Source organism: Xiphophorus maculatus, chromosome 13 (genome assembly GCF_002775205.1).
Source record: "Xiphophorus maculatus strain JP 163 A chromosome 13, X_maculatus-5.0-male, whole genome shotgun sequence".
Lineage (NCBI taxonomy): Eukaryota > Metazoa > Chordata > Actinopteri > Cyprinodontiformes > Poeciliidae > Xiphophorus > Xiphophorus maculatus.
In genome coordinates this window covers 15,714,235-15,737,417 of record NC_036455.1, presented here as the reverse complement: position 1 = coordinate 15,737,417, position 23,183 = coordinate 15,714,235, and the positions used below count along the sequence as shown (strand labels likewise).

The 23,183-nt window shown below is 38.3% G+C and overlaps 1 protein-coding gene across 1 annotated transcript in view; it reads right to left on the bottom strand.

Annotated features, from left to right (window-relative positions):
• Positions 1-2,910: 2,910 nt before the first annotated feature.
• Positions 2,911-23,183, bottom strand: part of LOC102237751 (potassium voltage-gated channel subfamily G member 2-like) — a 44,484-nt gene continuing 24,211 nt past the window's right edge. Inside the window, exon 3 of the mRNA XM_023344414.1 lies at positions 2,911-8,058. Coding sequence (XP_023200182.1) covers positions 7,231-8,058 — 828 coding nt within the window. The 3' untranslated portion in view covers positions 2,911-7,230. The remainder of the gene's footprint in view (positions 8,059-23,183) is intronic.

The following is a 23,183-nucleotide window of genomic DNA, read 5'->3' as shown; positions in this document are numbered from 1 at the left end:
ATCACCTTTTTTCTGTTTTCTCTCTAAACCTAGAAACCATTGGCTTTTTTTCCTTTTTCTTTTTGTATGTACCAAAAATATCAGTACCAACTGTTTGTTTTTATTGATCCTACTGTTGCTTCGTTTTTCCATGAAACTTTCGGTCCAGTTCGACGGCTCACGGACACTCTGGGCTGTTTACAGAGTGTTATCAAATGCATTACCACCCAATAAAGAAGACACTGCTGAACCTTGACTTTATTTTTTCCCCTCAACATGACGGAGATGCTTTTATTGTTTGTTTGTTTTCTGCCAGACATGCACAGTTACTCTGGGAACCATCAGCTGTCAAAGGTCGGAAGGAGCCCACCAGCTTTGGGCATCTGAAGCAGTGAGCAGCACAGAGATTAAAACGAACACAGCGGAGACGATAACAGGAAAATAACACAGCAGAGTCACCAGACATAAAAAGGTTTTGAAAGGACGTTTTCCAAATAGAGAGACATTTTTTTCATATACTGAATTCTTTTCAAAACTTTCAGGGCTCCATTTACCGAGATGCATTGGCTCTTTATGCGAGCACACATTAACTACTCAGTCTGAGTTGGTTGTTGACTCCATTATTCTGTCAGTTATTTAATGTAAAAAAAAACAACAAAAAAAGAAGCGTCAGTCAAAAACTGTCTATGACTGACATAGAAGTGGAGGAGAAACTAAATTGCAGGCTGAAGGGAAAATTCATAAAAAATGTAATTCATAAAATAGTTCTGATCTATCTGCTCTTCAGTGTTTGTGATAAAAAAAAAACACCTCGTCTGTCTCATTACTAATTTGTAGAGCTGAAACGATTAACCCAACTAATCTGATTAATCGCGATAATTCGATTATTGAATTAATTGTCAACTAATATAATCGATTAATCGTTTGTGACAAAGCGTTTTTTTTGCCTTATTTAAAACAGAAATTGAGTTATTTATTGGTGTCATTTAATTTATTTCTAGTGTTGCTTATAAAAAGTTGAGTGGTTAATTGAAAAATCAGTAGAATGTCAAAAGACATTATTTGATTAATCATCAAAATAATTACTAAAAAGAACATTAGCTACAGTTCTACTGTTTTGTCTTTTTTTTGTTTCTTTTTTTTGCCCCCTGATTCTTAAAAGGATGCTTTGTTTTTTGGAAACTTTGTGTTGTTTCTCTTGTTTGTTTTTTTGGATTGGTTTTCTCTCAGGCTGGCAGCTGGCAGCTTTTATTTACTGAAGTCATAAAACCACTATTCCTTACAGTGGAGGTCGAGTAGGAAATGGAAATAACTTTAAATCTCCATCTGTCAGAGCAGCAGGTACAAACTGGACCTGCACACGGTCGGTATAAACGATCTCCTGACGTTTGGCTCTTTCTTTCTCAATCAGTTACAAAATGACCTGAACCCCTTTGTGAGGGGACAGGTGGTTCTGATTTTAACTCTGACTTGGATTGCTTGTGAGCTGCATGTGAGAATTTGCTCCGATGTTCACATGCCACCAACATTCTGTCAGGAGAAAATGAACAACCCAATCCTGGAAGTACACAAGATTTTCTTATTTTCTATTTTAATAAGTATAATTCATTATTCTCCTTCCACTTCAACCACTTTGTGTTGGTCTGTCACATAAAATCCTAATCGAATTTATTGAAGTAAGGGTGTACTGATCCCAATTTTCTGGAAAACCGCTGATTACCAATCTTTAAAAAACCTGACCTGCTGGTACCACTTTTTGTCTGAAATGTTGCTAATTATAAAGAAAGTCACTGAGTTGGTAGCAGTAGAGTGACTATTGTTAACTGCTAATGTCCAGACATGACCTGGTGGGCCGGTCTGTCAGTCAAACCTCTCTCACTGGAGAGCAGAAGAAGACAGTGGTTGATTTTTAGACCTTTGCTGAGGTAGAAAAGATCGGCTTCACATGTATCTGTCGATCACCGATCTCCCAAAGTTAGGTAAATTGGCCCCGATAAATTGTCTGGCCGATAAATCGGTGCACTCCTCGTATGAAGACCTTCATGGGACAGGATTAGCAAGAAAATATATTTAATAAACCAGACACTCTGAAAACGTCTTCAAACGACTCGGACCACGTAGCCCCATGGTTATGTAGCTTAATAAAACGAAAACTTTTTATCTGCTACATCTGTGATACTGGATGATCAAATTTACTGCGGCAACTTTTCACATGAAACGCTGCGACCGCAGAGACTCTTTGTGAGACAGCAGCGATTTGCTGGTAGCAAATGAGAGGAATTCACTGGACCCCGGTGAATTCCTCTCATTTGGAATTCACCGGGGTCCAGTTCACCAGGGATCCTTTGGTGAACTCTGTTGGATCCCTGGTGAACTCCTCATCCCCGTCGTCCTCTGAACTGTTGAGACGTTTCTGACAGAACAGAGCACGGAGGTCTCACTCTGCTTGGAAAGTCGTGCAATAATCCTGTCGCTGTTATTTTTTATGACTTATAAAAATCCAGGAGACAGAATATATTCATTATTGATGACGTTCGCTTTAAATCTGCATGAAGCTTGTGCCGATTTCAGAAGCTCATAATGGAGAAGTACGGCGCGTAATCTCCTGACAGTTTGAGTGCATCCTTGTGTATAATACATTGCTAAATCAAAGCCCCATTCACACAGGAATGTGTTTATTATAGTCTTTATTACATTTTCCAAAAGAAGAAAAAAAAAACGCACACCACCGTTCCTCAGGCTGGTGGATTTATGATGCAAACTGCAAATTCATTTCAGTTTAATGTTCATGCCAACACCTCCTCATCCCAGCTTAAAACGTTTCATGTTGTACAGAACAGTTTCTGTGTGTGTTCAAGCTATTTTCCCTTTGGTCCTGCATTTAATCCAGAGATTCAGTCTGCAAGTGCAACATGTTGGGGGTTTTGCTCCCCCCCCCCCCCCCCCCAACAGCCTACAAAGTGGTGCTTTGGACGGTTTCACCATCAACAGTTTTTGGAGAGGTTTCGATTTTGTTATGCATTCACTCGAAGTTGAAGACGTTGGAGAACGAGATTTATGTGAAGATTCTGGGAATTACTTTGAATCTTTGAGACCGTTTTAGAGAGCAGAGCACTTTGATTCACAGGCTGCAGTATAAACTGTCAGCCGCTTGCAAAGCAAAACATTTACAAGACAAGATTTTGTTTGTCTGACTGATGTCATTTATGTACTTATAAAAATCTAATATAGATAAAACCTCACCTATAAACAGGTTAAAAACATAAAGAAAAGTTACCATAATAGAAAAGCTATATTATTATTATTATTATTTTATTATTTATTATTATTATTATCGGGGGAGGAAATCAAAGATTTAGACAAATGAGTTTTCTGGTCTCAACCAGGAAAGAACTCCCCTGGTGGGCAGGACAGTTACTGCAAGACAAGAGGTGAAGTTTGTTTTTTTTAGTGGGGTTGTCAGCAGATCAGCAGTAGAGTATCAGCAGCAGAAAAGAGTAACATAAAATATGTTACTCTTTTACCATAATAACTTTGATAAAATACAATTAATTTTCTGTCTTTTCTATGTGAATGCCAAGGTTTTCCACTAATGTCACTGTTGGATTAAATTATTTTGTTGTGATCTGTTGTCTCACGGTAAGTAAGTGTGAATTATGTCTGGTGTCCCAAGTTGCGTTTGCATTCTCCACCTGTTCAGGTGTGGGTTCAAAAACCAAGCGTCAAGAAAAATCCAAACTATCCCTCTGATGGAATCAACAAATAAATATTTCTTATAAACAGATCTGTAAGTCATTGCTGTTCAAATTCAAGTAAATATTAAAGAGAATTATTTATATCTATTTTTGGTGAACTTTAACATTTTCTATGTAGCCCATCTGATGCAGAATTGGACAAAAAGGATCAATGAAAGTCATACGTAGCTGATAATATCATGTCTTCTTAGTCTAAAAACGAGTTACCAGGAAGAATCTGTTGAGATAGAGGTTTGCTTCCTTTCGGTTGTTTTCTCCCATTGTAAAAATGTCTGCATTACAACAGGTTGTCTAGTCCACCGCTCTGTTTTATTTACAAATAGTAAAATGAGTAAAAATTGTGTAAAACAAAAATCTATTGGTGAGCATTTCCAAAATGCTGCAAAATTAGCTGTTTATATCACATTCTTGAAATATTTATGCTGCTGCTTTTTTTTTTTTTTAAGGAAGATACCTCTATTTGTTTTTATTACCATCCCATAATTTCTAGTGCTCTACTTGCTACCTGCTGGACAGCTAAACCCATGCGACATAAAAATTGTAATGAGCAAAGTCTAGACTCTCTGTGTTCATCCAAGTGCAGCCCAGACTTTTGGTCACAAAATGGTGGCTGTGTACCAGCAGGGACAATGTTACTCCGAGTCAACAGGTGTTAAACAGCAGTTACAGCAAAAAAAAAAAAGAGGGTCAGATCAAAACATCAATCAACTTTGTTACATTTCCTCCCCCCCGAAGAAGTCATGTTGAAAACGTAACATCTATGAGCAGAACAGGGTAAAAACAGTCGAATATTAAGCCCTTTGAACTTCATGTTTGAGATCTGATTATGCTAAATTAAAAAGTAGCAGGTGGGTTTATACTAATGTCTTCAAAAAATATTTGTGCTCTTAGTGCGAACAGTCTAAACTTTCATTATATTAAATTTGATCTTCCTTCAGCCATACTCAAATTTGTTTAGAGATCATACTTTAAACCCATTCTGGAAGATGCTAACAGCTCCTCTGATATTTAGCTAGGTGCTACCATGCTATGAAATATTTTGTTGTGAATTTTGTACCAGTAGAGGAAACTAGTTAGTTGTTAGGTCAGAGCTCAGTGCAGTTTTCTCCACATGAAAACAATATTGTACCAAGAAGGTTTGACATGCCATAGAGGAGCAGCAACGTGGCTAATCAATGTTAGCATAAATATTCTCAGTGATGTAACAGGGTTTGGTGAAACATGAAATAGGCACAAGTTGATTTAGAGGAAATGTGCTGGATACATTATACATCATGCAGCTGGAGAGGTAAAAACCTGGAATAAAGTCCCATCAAGTTTTCAGCTTAGCTTTGAGTTTTTTAAGGGTTACCACCGCTCAACTGAAAGGCCACTGTTATTTTAACTCTAAAACTGAACAATGTTGAAATTAAATTAGGCACACAGATGAACAACTTCAGGCTGAGTTTTACGGTCTGACAGTAAGTTTATCGGAAAGGTCAGAATTTTTTTTTTTTTTTTTTTGCAATTTCACGAAATACAGTTTTCCAAAAATAAAAGTTTTTCCTTTGCATCACAGTTTGCATTTTGTAATGCGCTTACAGAGTAAAGTTCAAGGGGTGTAAATATTTTTGGAAACTCTTAACTGTATTTTTTAAAATGATTATTTTAATACACACCCTCACACTGATTAATGTAATAAAATATCATTTGGTTTACCTGTCGAGTCTCAATTTTGAAAATGTCACGTTTGCAGATTTGTCTGCTTGGTGGTTGGGATGTAACTAACTCATTCAGCCAGAACTTTATGAGATCACTGCAGTGGATCTGACCTCATTTCTGTGCCTAATAAACAACGACTGTTTTAGCTACGATGTATTTAAGGGAACAGGAAAGTGGCATCTTTAAAAAGGGTCTGCATGAGGTTCAGTCATCCCATCGTTCTCTATAATAAATTACATTTTTTAACACCACTTTTTAGATGTAAATTGTGTTTCTTTGTTTTACGTGCGCATAATTTATTCCAACCTCGCCTCTAACAACTGGTTTAGTCAAAGACCAAAATGAAAATGTGAAGTCGAAACCAGATATTTACATGCACTCTATGTACGACATCAAATCCAACCAAACAAAATATTTCTATTTTCTCTATGCCAAAATTATGAGAGGATTGTTTTAGACAATCATTTTCTTTAAAGCTGCCTCTCCATTTCATATTTGGTATAATTTTTTATTTTTTGAAAGCTTCCCTCTTTTTCCCACCAAATGTCCTGAATATGGCCAAACATACAGAAAATTTAAGAAGACATTGGAATGTGTCTACAAACACGAAGGTCTATGTCGATTTCATTGCATTTGTAGACTTTTTTTTGGCTTCTTCCATGTCAACTGGTCAGAATCTTTCCCTTTGCCTTTGGTGTCGATACACATTTAGCAGCAAAACACATGAATCCCTATTATACATCCATACATAAGTGTGTATCCAGGTAACTCAAATGGGTTACAATCAGATGACATCTAAGGCTTTCTAATACTGTTCAAAGGATGTTAGTGGAGATTTCAGTAATTCTAACTCAGTGGTTCCCAAACTTTTTCTTGTCAGGGCGCCCCAAACAGCATTAGCTTCTAGGTGGTGAACCTCTATAAGCTAACGCTACAGGAAATGCTACAAAATATTTAAAGAAGCATCAACTTTTAGAATGTTTTTTCTCACATTTATTCTTCAGGGTGTTTCTTCTGTCTAGGTTTTATTCAAAATCTACCAGACTACCAGCTAGCATAGCTTTGCTAGTTATGCTAGCAAAGCTATGCTTAAGGACCTAAGCTTAAGGACCAAAGCAGCTTGACAAAGTTGACTGGCAGCAAATCAGAAAGATACACATGGAAAATAACATTTCAATAAAATATTTTAATTTATATTTTATAATAACAAAAAACTATGTTATGATTTTAAAAAAGTGATTAAAAATTTTATTTTAAAAAAATAGATTTTTCTTTTTTTTCCAGTTTCGGTTTTCTGAAGATTCTCATCCGCCACCTGGTGGCCCCCACTTTAAACAACACTCTGCCAACTGACATCAAACTGGAAACGTTTGTCTAAGAAATAGATGTATGTACATATCTGGTTTCTGCTGTATGCATCTTCACATAATGCACGACTGACAAATGAGCAAACACCTTCACTTCAGAATAAAAACACCGTGTGCGTTTCAGTCCAGGTTCTGAAGAACAGAATGTGATGCTGTGGTGTTAGATTTCCTTTTCACAAGCTTCCAGGCCATCAGTCTTATGTTGCTAAAGGTGTTTCATCTAGGATATTGTGCTGTTTCTGAAAAGTTGAAGTAAGATTTGTGCAAAGAAAAAAAAAAGATTTCTGGCAACCCGCAGATATAATCTGATGCACAGGGACGTCCTGCAGTCAAAGCAGGGAAATCTCCCCCTTCTCTTCAGCTTGTCGTCTTTGAATTCTCATGACGGGTGTCACAGCTTCCACAGAATAGTCACTCAACCGTCGCGTCTAAGTCTTCATGGACGCTCTAATCTCGGCTGCCCTCTGAGCAGCCATGGACTTCCTCCTGTGCGCTGCCGCCGCAGTGGCCTCCGCCATGCCACGGTAGCTGTCCGTCTCCTGCGAGTCCTCACTGTTCTGCGACTTGGTGCTGTCCTGCGAGTCGGGCTTCTGCCTCAGTGCCCGGTTCTGCTCCTCTTTCAGCTCCACGTAGGAGCGGGAGAAGGTGTGAAAGATGGAGGTGACGGGGAAGGCCATGAGCAGGATGCCGCTCAGGATGCTGCTGAGCGCCACCACCTGCCCCGGGATGCTCCTGGGGACCATGTCGCCGTAGCCGACAGTGGTCATGGAGATGACGGCCCACCAGTAGCTGCCGGGGATGCTGGTGAACTCCTGCTTGGCGCCCATCTCGCTCTCGGCGAGAAACACCAGCGGCGCGAAGAGGGCCATGGCCACGCAGAGGAAGAGCAGCAGCAGGCCGAACTCGCGCGTGCACCTCTTCACCGTCAGGCCCAGCGTCTGCAGGCCCAGCGAGTGGCGGGCCAGCCTCATCACGTAGAAGATCCGCAGGGCCCGCAGGACCCGGAGGACCAAGCCCACCTTCTCCAGGTAGTTGTTCCCCGAGCCCGCGGGCTTGTCCCCCACAGACAGAGAGTCCACGATCAGGGTGATGTAGTAGGGGAGGATGGCCACCACGTCAATGACGTTGAGCGGCGTGCGCAGGAACGTGCACTTGCTCTGAGTCTGAATGAAGCGCAGCAGGAACTCCAGGGAGAACCAGGCGACGCAGACCGTTTCCAGGACGAAGATGTTGTAGCACCTCTGGAAGCACTCACCCTGCAGACGGAGAGAGCAAAAGAAGACCAATGTTAGGGTTCGACGTAAGGACGTACACCGCTTTGCTAAAGTAGAGAGAAGAAACAGAAGAAAGTAGGCTGGTCCAAGAACAGACTAATGGTAAATGGGCTATACTTGAATGGGCACTTTATCAAATCCAGAGGACTCCAAAGCACTTCACTCGTTCACGCACACATTCCCATGCAGATGGCTGTGAGCTACCATAAATAACACATTTCCTAAAGCAGACATTATTCAAAAATGAGACGTTGTCTTTTTCAATAGAAAAAGTTTTCTTGTTTTTTTTTTACTGAAATGAAGGCAAAATGACTCTTTGGACTGTAACAGTTCCAGACCCTTGACATAACATGACAAGAGTCATGTTATGTTATTTGCTATATTACTATATTATTTCCTTCTAAACTCACCAACAGGTGGTACAACAATAAATTCTTTCCATTGTCATCTGTAAAGGACAAATTTAGAGAATGCGACATAATATCAGAAGCCAGATTTAAACGCCTCCACAGTTTTCTGCTGTTGTTCATGATGCTGTTAGTTCACTAATGTGCTCTAACAACCTATGAGGCCTTCCCAGTACAGATGGATTTGTACAGACAGGTGTTCTTATTAAGAAAGTGACTTCTAAAAACAAGCTGCTAACTGGATTTTATTTAAGAGGAGTGCAGTAAAGAACATGCCACATTTTTTTTTATTTTCCTTTAGAAAAACCTGACCATGTATATTCCTTTGTGCTCTATCACATAATCCACATCAGATACACTTCCCGGTTGCAGCATGACAAATGGGGGGAAAAGGAACCACAAGGAGTTTCCAAGCTTTTGATCCGATTCTTGAATTCATTTGTAGACAAAGAAGATTAGACGTCGCAACAAAGACGGGGAGCCGGTTCTCTCGCGCACAACAAAACGCAACGCAGAAGGTGCTGAAAGATTCATGAAATGTAAAAGCAAAAGGCTTTGATTGCCAAGTCTTGAAACCCGGCCTGACCCACACATCAAAACCTGGGTGATCCAGAGGTGAGAGCTGGGAAAGGTGTAAAATGTGCAGATGTTGGAAGTTAACTGTCAAATGAGGCCAAGCACTGCTTCCCCCCGCGCCCTTATCGCTCTCTCCTCTTTGCGGTGACTGACACGGCGTTCGTGGATATTTGAGTTTGTGATCATAAGGGATTTATTGTGCGTAAAAGTCACACTGCAGATTGAAAGTGAGCGTATTTCTGTTGTCTCAATCATTAATCATATTAAAGGTTAAACAAATTTTTCTTCCTGTTAATATTAATGGACTAGACTAAGATTTGTGGAACCCGATGAGCCAATGAAACTTCCTGTGATTTTGAAGCGTTGTTAATTTTGCAAACAGATGCAGTTGTGACTCATACAGCTGCTTCTACAACAATTTTTATGCTAATTTGATTAATCCAAGAAGATTTCAAAACACAAAACATTCGTACAAAGTCAGAGGGGCACCAGCCTGAAATTTGGACCAATATTAATATTGCCACAATGGCCGATAACCAATGGTGACCATTTTTTTGATACCTTAGGGGGGAAAAACGACCGGAAACAGACGGCAACAAGATGGAAATAAAGTTCAGTTATTGATTTCTGTCCAGTTTAATCTTTCGGGCTGATACCGATATATTAAAAAAATGACTAATATCGGCCGAAAGCGATGCTAGCGTGCATGCCTACGATGTGGTATTATGACTATGCTGAGAAAAATAAAAAATAGAAGAATATAGTCTACGACTTTCTTCTCTAAATATTATGATTATATTCACGTATTAGTTTGACTTTATTTTTGTAATTTAATGACTTTATTCTCATCATTTTGTTTTCTTTTATCTTTTAGTAAGAAGTGTGGCACCTATGAAGGAACAGATGCTTCCAGGGACTTACTTTTTTTGGGGGGGACAAAAAAACAACAAAAAACATTAGCCACTGACAAACTCAAGATGGTCGTCCAGTAAAGTGCATTTTTGCAGAAAATTTGCAAATATTTATCACAGCTGACTCCTTCTAGTGTCAAATCATACACAATTGGAACCACAGAAATCATATTTACTAATAAGTTTTCGATTGTTCTAGATCGCGACTGTGGTTGTCATGGACAATTTATTTTTTGAGCTAGTTAGATGAACTGGTGGTGTTTGCTGCGTATCATGAGCCGTAGAAATCACATAGATTTTCTTGATCTTGTGCTTCCCTTTTTGGTGGACTTTTTTTTTTTTAAATGGCCGCCATTGCTGTTATGGAGAATATACATATGTGTGCAGTGAAATTGGCTGTGGTTGCTGCTGGTGGTGGTGGGCACATAATAGTTGGTGCGGCTATGAGAAAAACAGGAGGTCAATTCAAGTTAAAAAAGAGATAGAAACAAAAATACTTGCTTTCTGAAAAATGAGTAGTTTAAACAAAAACATGTGGCACCTACTCCCATTTAGGTTCTTTCACTGAAATATTTAATTATCTGCTGCACTATATTGGTTTAAACCAACACATCAACGCAATTGGTTTGCACAAAACAGTCATTTTGAAAAACAGGCATACCAACATCAATTCTTGCACATAAACCATTTTCTCATGAACTTGCTCAGTCAGCCTCATGCAGTTTTCAAAAGCAGACACTCAGCTCAGCATATGGCATGTGTTCCTTTTTCTCTTTTTTGCCCCCAGAGACCTGGAACTTGCAAAACCCATTAAGGAGCATGTAAATGACTGATCGGCAGAGCCGGAGCTGCAGTTTTCTCCTGCAGTCACGGCGGCGGCAATAAACTACTTAAGTGACAAGTTCGCACCAAAAGTAAGACGAGGCAGTAATTGAGTTGAATTTAGAGAAATGAGGGAGTAGCAGCTCTAATAAAACGTGGCACAGGCTAATTTATCAAACGGTGGATATTCCGCCTCAACCGAAAACGTCCAGGTTTCAATATTTGGATGGATATTAGCTGGAATGGAGGTAATTTCACGCCCTCACTTCAGGGAGCGCTTGTAGTCTTAGGAAGTTTGCCTAATGTTGCTTCTGACACAAGATGGACGAAAACACAATAAAATGTGGCACTTTTCATTCGGCCTGGATACATTAGCATCACACTCCCACTTTTCTTTGAAAACTTAATGGCCTTTCAAGCCAAAATTGTCGACTGCAGGCGCAGAAATAACATATTTAATTGATCGCATTAAGTTTTGGCAATTGAATCGCGGCTGTCGCGCGTTGAGCTGAGTGCAGAACAGTGGCAGTAAACGCCGGTGACTTTGTGAACGTTTCCTTCTGCTTTTCCTGCCGACATTGTTCAGTTGTCAAACGAGGCAGCCCTGATGATATGGGGCATCCGTCTTTGTGTTCTCTACACCCGTTAACAGTCTGAATCCTGTCCCAGCAGGTGATGTACGCCCTGGACAGGCCGTCAGTCCATCACAAAGCTAACACAAACCCTTCACTGGTAAGGGCAATCAGGAGAAAGCAACCAGGCCAACAGGCAACAAGAATCCCTGGAAGAAAGTCACTAATATAGAGATCAAGCAGAGAGGCTTTGACAGAGATCTGAACCCTTGACCCACAGCAGACTTTACAGAGAAAGATACAATGCCAAGATGTCAGTATCTGGTAAAACAAAGAAATGTTAGAAACCTGAAAAGCCTTCCACCGTGTTAGCCACGTGGTTCTGTGGGTGGCAGAAAAATCTCAAAAGAGGGTTAGTCCTTCAAATGTACAATTATATAAAAATACTTATTTTCTCTCACTGGCTGACAAATTTGATCTTCTAAGTGCCAGGAAGATGAAAGAGAGAAAGATAAGATGATTTTTAAAATTCATTTTCCCTTTAGAATTTGTTTGTTTCCAGATCCTCTCCATTTAAAAAAATAACAAAAAATAAAAACTATTTCTAAACACCATTAATCCAAGATGGCTGGCAGCTTCTCCTCTTTCAGCTGTCACCAATTTCCATCAATTGTACAACCTGCCATCTCTACAGATCCAGTCACATCACTTGCAGCTCCAGCCTGTAGCATCAGAATTAGCACCAACTACTTAGCTCTGATGCTAATTCTGGCGCTACAGGAGTGTAGTCAATGACATTCCTGTCCTAACAATATTTACTTTTGTTTTGTCGCTGTGCAAATCGGATTAAATGTGACATGACAGGACGTGTCTGATTTGGTAGCGCCTGTGGAAGTGGCACAGATCTGATATTTTCTTTAGGTGAAAATATCAGAATCTGGTCATTCAGTCGACCGTGAAAAAGTTGGATTTGGCCCACATTTGTCTGCGCCAAAAAAATCTCTGAAAACACATGGAAATTTCAGAGTTTCGAAAGTCAAAAGATTTTGCACTTTTGAAATTCAAAAATCTTGTAGTTCTTTTCTCGAAAAGTTTTGAGTTCAATCTCAAATTTTCAGATTTCTTTCTTGTAAATCTTCGAACTTTTCATACTCAAAAATGTCCTTTTTTTCCTGTTTTTTGTTTTTTTGAGGAAATTCACATTTTTCTTTTTCTAAATACAATGACCCTTATTTGCCATTGATGTATGGAAAAATAAAAGTAAATAAAGTGCAATCCAAATAAAGTGCATAATCCGACAATGTGTTGGATTATGTGTTGGATATGCAAAATTCATTTTAGGATGTTTTGAAAGCTACATATAATTTTTTTACCCACTTCACAATTTCTCATACAATGAAAAATTGTATGAAATCTTTCATACAAAAAATTCATTCAAACAAACAAGCAAAAAAACAAAACATTTTTGCAATTCCAACAAAAAATAGCAACTTTTTTTGTTTTCTCTTTTTGTAATGTAGTAAAAAGAGGAAAAGCCTAGGCTTTCTACCTTGCGAAAGTGTGAATACTTTCATAAGTCACTGTATGCCGTCAGCGTTTGCTTCCCTTTCGTTGCACAGCGCAGACAAAAGAAACTGTGACTTCTGCAGAGACGCTCATGGATGTTCCTGAATAAATGCACACAGTTGAGTCATAAACACGGCTTGCACAGAGGAGTCAAGGTGCAGGCTTTTAAACATCTGAGCTGGTGATGGAACATCCCCACTGCGGCTGTAAAGGTTGCACGAAAGCTGAAAAGCAACTTTAGCAAAACATGGAAATAGTTCTCTCCAGATGTAGACCCTACATTAGAGCTAAAAGATGTACAAACCCTGAACTTGGAAAACAGATTTGACGGGAATTCAAGCGACAAACTCTCACGTCAAAAGTCAACAGATAACGTTGCCTCCGAAGCCAGAGAGTCTATATTTGGATGCTTGACTGTAAATCAGAAAGGTCCTGCACATCACAGAAGGCAGAGCATTTTATCACCCATTAGTCAGCTTTACCACAGACTATCTACTGGCCAAAATCCACACTTGAATTAAAATGACCAGTCCTGTGCAGCTGCTGGGAGGCTGCAGGCTCGGCTCTCTCGTGTACAAATGTGGGGAAGCTCTGTTACTACGAGGTTAAAAGCAAACATGCTTTATTTGGAGGGAATTTTCTGCCAAATTGGATCAGAAATCTCAAAACAAAAGCAATCTTTGTTCACGCTCCCGCTACTGAGAAACATTTGGACACCTTACAAATTCCAAAAACTCTAGCAACATAAATACACTCTCTCTCTCTCGCTCTCAAAAAAAAAGTTAAACACCCAGAAGGAGGAGTGTAATTTGGATATTATTTGGTGAAAAGCATGCAGTAATTCATGCAAGAGGAGACATGACCAAGCAATCACAATCAGAATCAATCTTCTACAGAAGCACGACGACTTTCGTTTCAGTGCAGCCCTTCCTCAGAAAACAGAAACAATCAACATGAGACATGTCGACAGGTGCCTCTCTTCATCTCACCCCACAAGTTTACTATCAACTTTAGGTCTGGTGGTTGAATGTTTGTTTGCTGAATCATTTCCATGTTGAAATATACAATCAGACTGAAAGAACCACTTTTGAATGTTGCTTTCTGAGCCCCCTGCAGCACAGATCCACCACCATCCTTGACAGAGTCCTTTTTCATTTGTTCATCCTTTGTGTCACACCAAATCATAGAAATCTCAGTATTAGTCCCACATAAAACACATAGGGGCTGATCTGCTGTTCACTGACCGAAATTAAACTGAAGGTCGAGCAAAATTATGCAAAGAAAGATTTAGTTAGATAGATAGATAGATAGATAGATAGATAGATAGATAGATAGATAGATAGATAGATAGATAGATAGATAGATAGATAGATAGATAGATAGATAGATAGATAGATAGATAGATAGATAGATAGATAGATAGATAGATAGATAGATAGATAGATAGATAGATCTTTATTGTCATTGTCACAAGAACAACGAAATTTTAAAATGCCATCAGTCAGTGCATATGCTTAAAAACAAACAAACAAACAAAAAAACTGTCTCACAATTCATACACAATGTAAGAAATAACAAATAACTGGAAAAAAAACAAAACAAAACAAAAAAAAACTAGTAAATAAGAGTAGCCACATTCTCACATACATCATTCATGATGATTAATGGTTGTTTTTGATTGCATTTTTGCCCTAGTTAAAGTCCGAACCCAAATCAGATGTTGTTGCGTGACCTTAATGAAACGATTCTTGCTCAAAAACCCTTCAGGGTGGCTGAGTAAAAGAGACGGATTTAAATTAGTTTGATGATGTGAGACATAAGTGTGACAAACAAGGAAATACATAAGAAGTCACAACATATCAGGTTTTATTAGTGGGATGTAAATATCACAAAGAAGTGCTCAGATTGCAATAAATATTTGATTATCATGTAAATGATATGCTATATGGGTTCTATTACTACAATAAACCCAAAGCCGGCCAACAGTAACACTGTTAGTCAAACTGTTTGCTGAGGGAGGTATTTATCGTATTTTTTTATCATTTATACATTTCTTATGATAAGAGTTTTGATTTATTTGTCACATAAAATTCCAATGAATGACATTTAAAACTCCTCTAAAACTGTGTAATTTATCAGGATTTTACTATTTTCGACGCTCTTTGTTCAATGAAAGCATGAATAGTTACCAATAAGATTGAAAATATGGTTACCATGGGCAGGTTAGTGATACCAGTCTGTGACTGGTGTCCTCAAAAAATCACATTACAAGTAGGAATGTTTTTCAGAGGAATGCCTTTTGAAAAACATTCCAGTTATTTGTGTCTGTGGGGCTATAATTGTTGTGCCACATAGTCACAGTCATAAAGTTACCTAAAAATATTTGTTATTGTCACATTTATCGTTATCACAACAGTATTGCCAAATATTATGATACAACTTGAAGTCCATATCCCTACTGTTTTCCTATTAATTTTAAGTCATGTTGTCAATAAGAAACATTCATCAACGAAAATATCCCCTTTCTGGCACATTTTCCAAGTATAGGCAACATTTGCACCTTTTCTATACACTGCCAGCAAATGTCGACTAATAAGCCATTTAAATAACATTTCAATAGCTTCATGCGGCGTTTAAAGCTAAATAATTCAAATTTGAGATCCACCCTCTAACCACATGCTGCCATTTCAGATCCAAAATAATACGAGTCTGGCGCCGAAACAAGTCCAAGTTCTGAACAAATTCCCCGGTCTTCACACTCCGAGCAATATGCTTTCACACTTCCTCCGTTACCGGCCGTCCTCCAGGGAATCTGTCTGTTTGTAACACAAACGCAACTCGTAGCGTCCCCGCCTTTCATCCACTCTGACCGGAGTATTTGTTTTTGTTGGGTTTTTTTGTTTTCTGGCTGAGTGCGTTCCCCCCCCGCTCCCTTTAGTATGCACATTTACCACAGAGGATCAAATTAAAAACGTGCAATTATCCATCTGAGCAATGGAGGTACTCTGACCCCGTCACAATGGAAGACAAGCGTGGAAAACAAACAGTCCAGGAAGGGAAACGCCCCTTTCTCCGATTCAACGAGTGGCGAGGTGTTTGTGACTTTGGCACACCCATGCTTTTAATGGATCTTTATGTTTATTCACCCCATTGAGCTTCGCTGAGTGTGTGTGTCTGTGGGCGTGTTTGTGTGTGTATTTGCTCAGGCCCTCGGATTGAGTTTTCACTTTCCACTGCTCTTCCAGGAACTGTCTTAATAAGCTTTATCACGAATCAAATCTCAGGCCAGAAGGATTTTATGACTGCGTACGAACAGACAAATAAACAAAAAAAAACAACCAAAACATTTTTGGCTGCTTGTTTCTTACTCCTTTTGTGACGAACAACCAAAGCTCAGAACAACACTGGAGGATTTTGAATGCAAAAAAATATACTTGGAGGATGAAAAGTATAAATAAGCTTGTTTGTTATTGATCACTGTTTCCAGCATAAGTTACAACACAAAGAAATGTCTCGTTAAAGTAAAGTAGGGCTGCAACTAACCATTATTTTAGTCATCAATTAATCAATCCCTTGATGTGACAATTAATCAATTAATTGGATTTTTAAAAATTGGCACATTCTGCAAAATTTTCACTTAACCACATTAGCCTTTTTAATATAAAATATTAGAAATACATTCAAAGATGCAAGTGAACAAATAATTCAATTCCTTTTTTCAAAAAAGGAAAATGAACATTTTATTGTGTAAAATGCAATTACAGCATTTCCTTCGTAAACCTTTAATCATTTATAGTAAAGGATGTATCTGCAGCTAAGAAATACTTTAACATCAAAACGGGAAAAGCTCTGCTTTTTCTGACCGACTTAACGTCAATACAGCGTAGGCAGGATAATCTGTTGATTATTTTTCGATCAACCGATCAATAATTAGACAGCATAACGTGATTAATAAAGAGATTTTTTTTTAAATCTCTTTTAAAAAAAGAGATGTTTTTTTAAAAAGTGTTCTACCCAGAACACTTGAGGAGTTCTGGGTAGAACAAGCTCAGAGAAGAAAACACTTTACATTTGTTTATCTCAAATGCAAAATGTTTACTTTTTTTGTACAGTTTTAGCTTAATTGCTGCTCTGACTGTGTTGTTCTTTCAGCAGATGGCCTCTTTTTTTAAGTCTGTATAGTCCAAGTAATGATTAATCGGTTGCTTAATTAGTTGTCGATTACTTCAGTAATCGATTAATCACCCAGTTTCTTTATGACTTTGTCTGATAAAGTAACTTAACCCTTGAAAATGGCCAACTGGACCACCATGCAGAACCCTGTTCTGAACCAGCTAAATTTTATCTGCCATTATTTATCTTGTATTATATTATATACATATATAATCCATTCCCTAACATTCTTGTATATTCTGTATAATCTGTGCATATACTGTAGCTCCCATATTTATATTTATACACAATATCTATATCTCTTTGCTATAACCCCTTATAGTCCATACATACATAGTCTTGTACATCTGTAAATAAATATTTATATCTCTTGGAGCACTTCTGGATAGATGCTAACTACATCTCGTTGCTTGTACTTGTGACAATATGTGCAATGACAATAAAGTTGAATTGTATTCTATTCTATTCTAAAATCTGATCACAAACTCATAACTGCTGCCGGCGCGTCGGGGAACAAACACTGCATATTTATTTCCTTCGTAAGCTGAGCTGTGGATGCTCACGGACCATTTCCAGTCCGGGTGGGATGTGAACAACATGACACGAAGAGTGGAATATTTTCATTTGTCTATTTTTAGTTTTGACTGACAACCTGACCAACTGCACTTTCAGTGTGTTCTGGCGAGAGAACACTGCAATGGGAAAATGTGTCACCGTGTAACAAACATCAGCGCTCATTTAATCTGCTACATCTCCCTGACACAGATGTATGTTGTGAGGATATGTTTTTTTTTTAACCTCATCTCTATTCCTCCACAACCTATAAACAACTTTCATGTCACTGAGTGCACAGTTTGAGATTATTCCTGGTAACCAGGTTGGCTGAAGAGCTGCAGGCAGAAATTGAGAAGCTGGATGATACGAAAGCACCTGCTCACACTGCAGAAACACGACGTCTTACCAAGAGTTTTTGGTTTCTAGTTTCTAGTTCAAATATCTGGAATAGACTTGAAATCAGACAAAACTAACTTACAAGCAACTTTTCAGGACAATATAGGAGCTTGTTTATGGCAATAATTTCTTTAAGGGGCAGTATTATGTGTTTTCCAGGTACAATCAAATAACTGTTACCTTCAGTTGTTAAATAAAAATCTACATGATATATATATAATATGACTTAAAAGAATTTTGACTTTGTAATTTAACACTTTGAAATTGGGTCACTGTCTATTTAAGAAGCTTCTGCTCATTCTGAAACTCCTGATAACTTCAGGAAGTCATCACAACATGGTTCCTCTATTAACCCTTTAACAACGTTTTTAATCAGCACTGCATTGAGAAGCAGCTCCTATAATGAGATCAGCTGATTCACAGTTCCACCAGGTGTTTGTTAATTGCCACTGACTAGCAGTGGTGGGAAGTAACGAAGTACTTACTGTACTTAAGTACAATTTTCATGTATCTGTACTTAAGTAGATTTAATCATGGATACTTTCTACTTTTACTCCACTACATTTTACAGTAAGTATCTGTACTTTCTACTTCACTACAAGTTACTCGTTACATCCGAAGACGCATTGCGCTTTTTTTTTTTTAAATGTATAGTTCAGAGACTTGACGTGTAAAATCAAAGCAATGACGTGACTTACTAATTACGTGTGTCTGTTGTCACCCATCGACTCCCCCTTTCACTCGCATGAGGAGCTCCAAGACACGCGCACTGGTTTTCTCTGAGAGGGAGATGATGTTGGTCTAATCGTCAGAAATAGAATCCCGCTACGTAATTCATAAGAAATCCAATGGCGACAGCTAATTCAGCAGCGCTTCGCTTTCAGAGATGGTGGGGACTTTGGCTAAATTTTATCGGCACTTGGAAAGAAAGCTTAAAGAAAGGTATTCTCTGTGGACGTGATGTCAGCAAAGCTAGCTGTACAGGGATAAATATCGTCGCTCATGCGCTGAATTATTGTGTTGAGATGTTGACTGAGTGTCGCACATATGGGACAACACTGTGACCAAATATTATATCGTTCGTGATATAATATTCACGAACAATCCGATTCTTCTGGACAGATCTTTACTAAGTCCTAGAGGACTGAAGCCTCACCACGAGCCGATCTTTGTTCTTGTGATGCTCTGCATACACTGTAGTCGCTATTATTATTTTGTTTAATAATAAAAAAATATAAATTTATTTAATTGTCGAATAAACAAAACAAGAATGTAAGAACGCAGAGCTCATTGCTCTTTGTTGTCACCTGTCATGGTGGCAGACAGTCATGGTGCTCCTTCTGCTTGGTTACTTCTTGCTCCTTGGTCAGTGTTCATAGTTGAGCGTTGTTTATTGTTAATGCATTGCCTTAATTGCTGTTTAATAGTGCAGACAGTTGTGGTTTCTGACATGGGCAATATGGGCAGCCGCCCAGGGCGTTTTCTTTTTAGGGATGGCAGGAGACCTCTGCGGATTGTAGCAGAGATGGAAGCAAAGCAGAATGAAGAAGAGTTTGAATTGATAATGATTCTGGTTAAAGTTATTTCAGCTCTAAGTATTTAATATCTTGGTGTTTTTATGGGAATGTGGATTTTTCAGATCAATTTGAGAAGCAATTTTGATCATATTCTACATTTTATTGTGTCATGTAGTGCGGGGCGCTGGTCTTGACTTGGTCTTGGGTTAGGTGGTCTTGACTACAACACTGCTACATGGCTGTCCTAATGCCTCTTCCTTGGTTGCATGTCCTCCCCCTCCCACCTTCTTTCCATCCCCTTTCTGTTGGATTCTTTCAAAATAAATGCCACTATTTATTCTGTGATGTTCATGCTATGTTAGGACAGGAGACAAAATGTTTCCGTCCCTGAAATTATGATGCATAGAATCACATTTCTAAGTCTAAACTGTGTCACAGAGAGTAAACACAATGAAAACATGCTTTATCTGCGGCATTGTTCATTAAAATAGCACACTACTAATGTATTAAAATAAATACGATAGGTACACTTAATGATATTGTATTAGCAATTAGGTAATGCATTCAGCAAGTACGTTTACTTTTCATATTTAAGTATTTTTAAAAGCCAGTACTTTTTTACTTTTACTCAAGTAAAATGTTGATGTGGTACTTTTACTTTTACTAGAGTACATATTTGTCTGTGTATTTGTACTTTTTCTTAAGTACATTGTTTGAGTACTTTCTCCATCACTGCTGACTAGTCTGGAGGAGATGATTGGGGTAGTCAAAGGAGAGAATGAAAGAATTCAAAACAACAGTCCAGGTATGTTTTTGACAAGCAAATAACATAACATGATACAAAGATCAAAAAAGTTAATTTTACATGATACTGCCCCTTTAATATTGATGGAAAAGTTCTCGATATAAATGAATTAATCTGTCCATGGAACAAGATGCTTTAACTTACATGGGGAAAAAGTCTTGTTACTTGGAGAGATTATTGTACTTATAAGTACTAAGTAATTATTTAATTACAGAAGCTCCTATATTTTGCTTAAAAGTTGCTTGTAAGACATTTGTCTTATTTTAAGTGTATTAATGATATCTGCACTATGTTTTTGCAATGCAATGCTCTTATTGTAATAAGTACATTTACAACTACCGTGTTTCCCCAAGCTGTTAGCCTACTGCATGTTTAATATGATCTCACACTGACTAAATATTAATGTGTCGTCCGTCATTTCCGCTCTTCTCCCCCCACAAGGCAAAACCAAATACGTTTTGGTTTGGCTCAGTTCCTCAATTGTTTTGATTTTCAATTTGTAAAGCAATTACTCAGACTGAACTCATATCCAGTAATAACAGAATTTGGATTGCATTGCCATAATCTTTTTCAATGTTTTTAAATGTGTGGAACCAAGCCCAGCGACATCACAAGTAAATTAGTTTTTCATCGCCTGAAACACTAAAAATCATGTCTTAGCTCTGCATCGCAAAGCGAACACTGCCACTTTACTAATAGGATGTAAATCTCACTTGATATTTATGAGGGTTGATTCTGTCCTAGAACAACAAATGAAAACTTGATTAAAATTATATTTCCTAAATAGTGGCTCACTTTATGTTAGTTTTAAGCTAATTACATCCCCTGTAATATCACCTACTTGGACCTACAGGGTGAATGATATGCACTTCAAGTTTTATCAAAATATTTATTATGATAAGGAGAAAAGTGATGATAGCCGCTATTTATTACCTCTTTTTTAGGTAACTGTTTTGCTGTGACTGAATGATATGACACACCGATCCCACAAACACAAATCCTGCTCTTGAAAAACATATATGTAATACGGTTCTTTAGCTCTACAGTAACATAAAGAAGTGTGATTTGTGTCACTAAGCTGCACACGGTAACTGTATTTAATTATATTTTCAAATTCCATGACATGTATTCATACTTTTATTGAATAAACTGTGAAAATAAAATGGTAAAGCCAACAATGCGGACAATTTTAAGGGATTTTAAACATCATTAATTGGAATTTATTGTGACAATAGTAAACAAAAAATTCTTATAATAAATTTATTGCGATATGATAAATGCCCAACTGTGCAGTAAACACTTTACACATTTAAACCAAATTTGTCCCTATTGGGTATTATGTTCTTTTAAGGAAAAGCTAATTAAGCCCATTAGAGAATAAAAGTGGAACAAAACAAAATGTAAATGGTGTATTTACTCTGTGCAGCTAATGCTAGCAGCTAGCAATAAGTCTTTGCACTTGCACACATCAAGCCACTAGTTCTTATTTACATCGGCTTAAGGGTTAGCTAAATGGCTGTCCATCTGCTTCAGTCTGCAGCAATAAGTGGACTGTGTCTGCACACTGCATGCACTTGGACTGTTATTTATGTGTTTATCTGCTGCTGGAACAAACTTAATTCCCTATGAGCATCATTATGGTTACATCTAATCTACCCTAACCTGATGGAGGTTTCCAATCAAATGTTACGCCATCACTGATGGGCTAAAAACACAGGAAATCAAGCAATAAAAAAGGCATACAGGCTTTACTTTACTGTATTTTGAAAGTTGTGCACTTTTTTTTTTTTACATACTTTACTCATGTGTACACAGAGTGATACAGAGTACCATGAGGGTCTAGAATAATGTAAAGAAACATTGGTGTGTTGTATGGTCTAGAGGTCCTAATGCCACATTGGTGACACCATCAATGGTGGTGGAGAATGACATGCCAAAGATCCCGTAGGGCAGGGGTGGGCAACTCCAGGCCTCGAGGGCCGGTCTCCTGCAACTTTTAGATGTATCCCTACTTCAACACACCTGAGTCAAATAATGAGGTCATTAGCAGGACTCTGGAGAACTTGACTCCACTTAGGAGGTGATTCAGCTATTGGATTCAAGTGTGTTGGACCAGGGAGACATCTAAGAGTTGCAGGACACCGGCCCTCGAGGACTGGGATTCCCCACCCCTGCTGTAGGGTGAACCAAATCGATAGAAAGTACACGACTAGCCACTGTGGTTTTGGACAAACTCAAATTGGCAGAAGTAATACAGATAATGATCCCAACTCTTAAAAACATCAAGAAGGAAGAAGACGGAAAAGTGAAGAAATTCCAAGGGATAAAAGAGGAAATGTAGAAATCTTGGAAAATCTAGGCAAACATTTTGGACTGTGATTCCTAAATTTGGGGGAAAGGCTGCAGCAGATTTCAGGAATAAAATTGAAATATAAGAAAACACCAATTTCAACAGCATTAAACACTGATGGTGTTTGGCTGTATTTTCTTACACTGCTTACACCAGTGATCTCAAACTGCATTCCTCAAGATCCAGAGTCCTGCAACTTTTAGATGTGTCCCTTGTCCTACACAATTGATCAGATAGCAAAACTGTCTCACCAGCAAACAGTCAAGCTCTACCGAGCTCTGCTAATGAGCTAATAAAAGAGCCAGGTGTGACGTAGCAGACAAGTATCTAAAGCCCTTGAGGGCTGCATTTTGAGACCACTGGCCTACACTGTGCAATGGAAATGGGATTCGACTCCCTTCTGACCAGACTGAATCCATGGTCTGGGACACAGCCTGGATATCACACTCTGGAATAA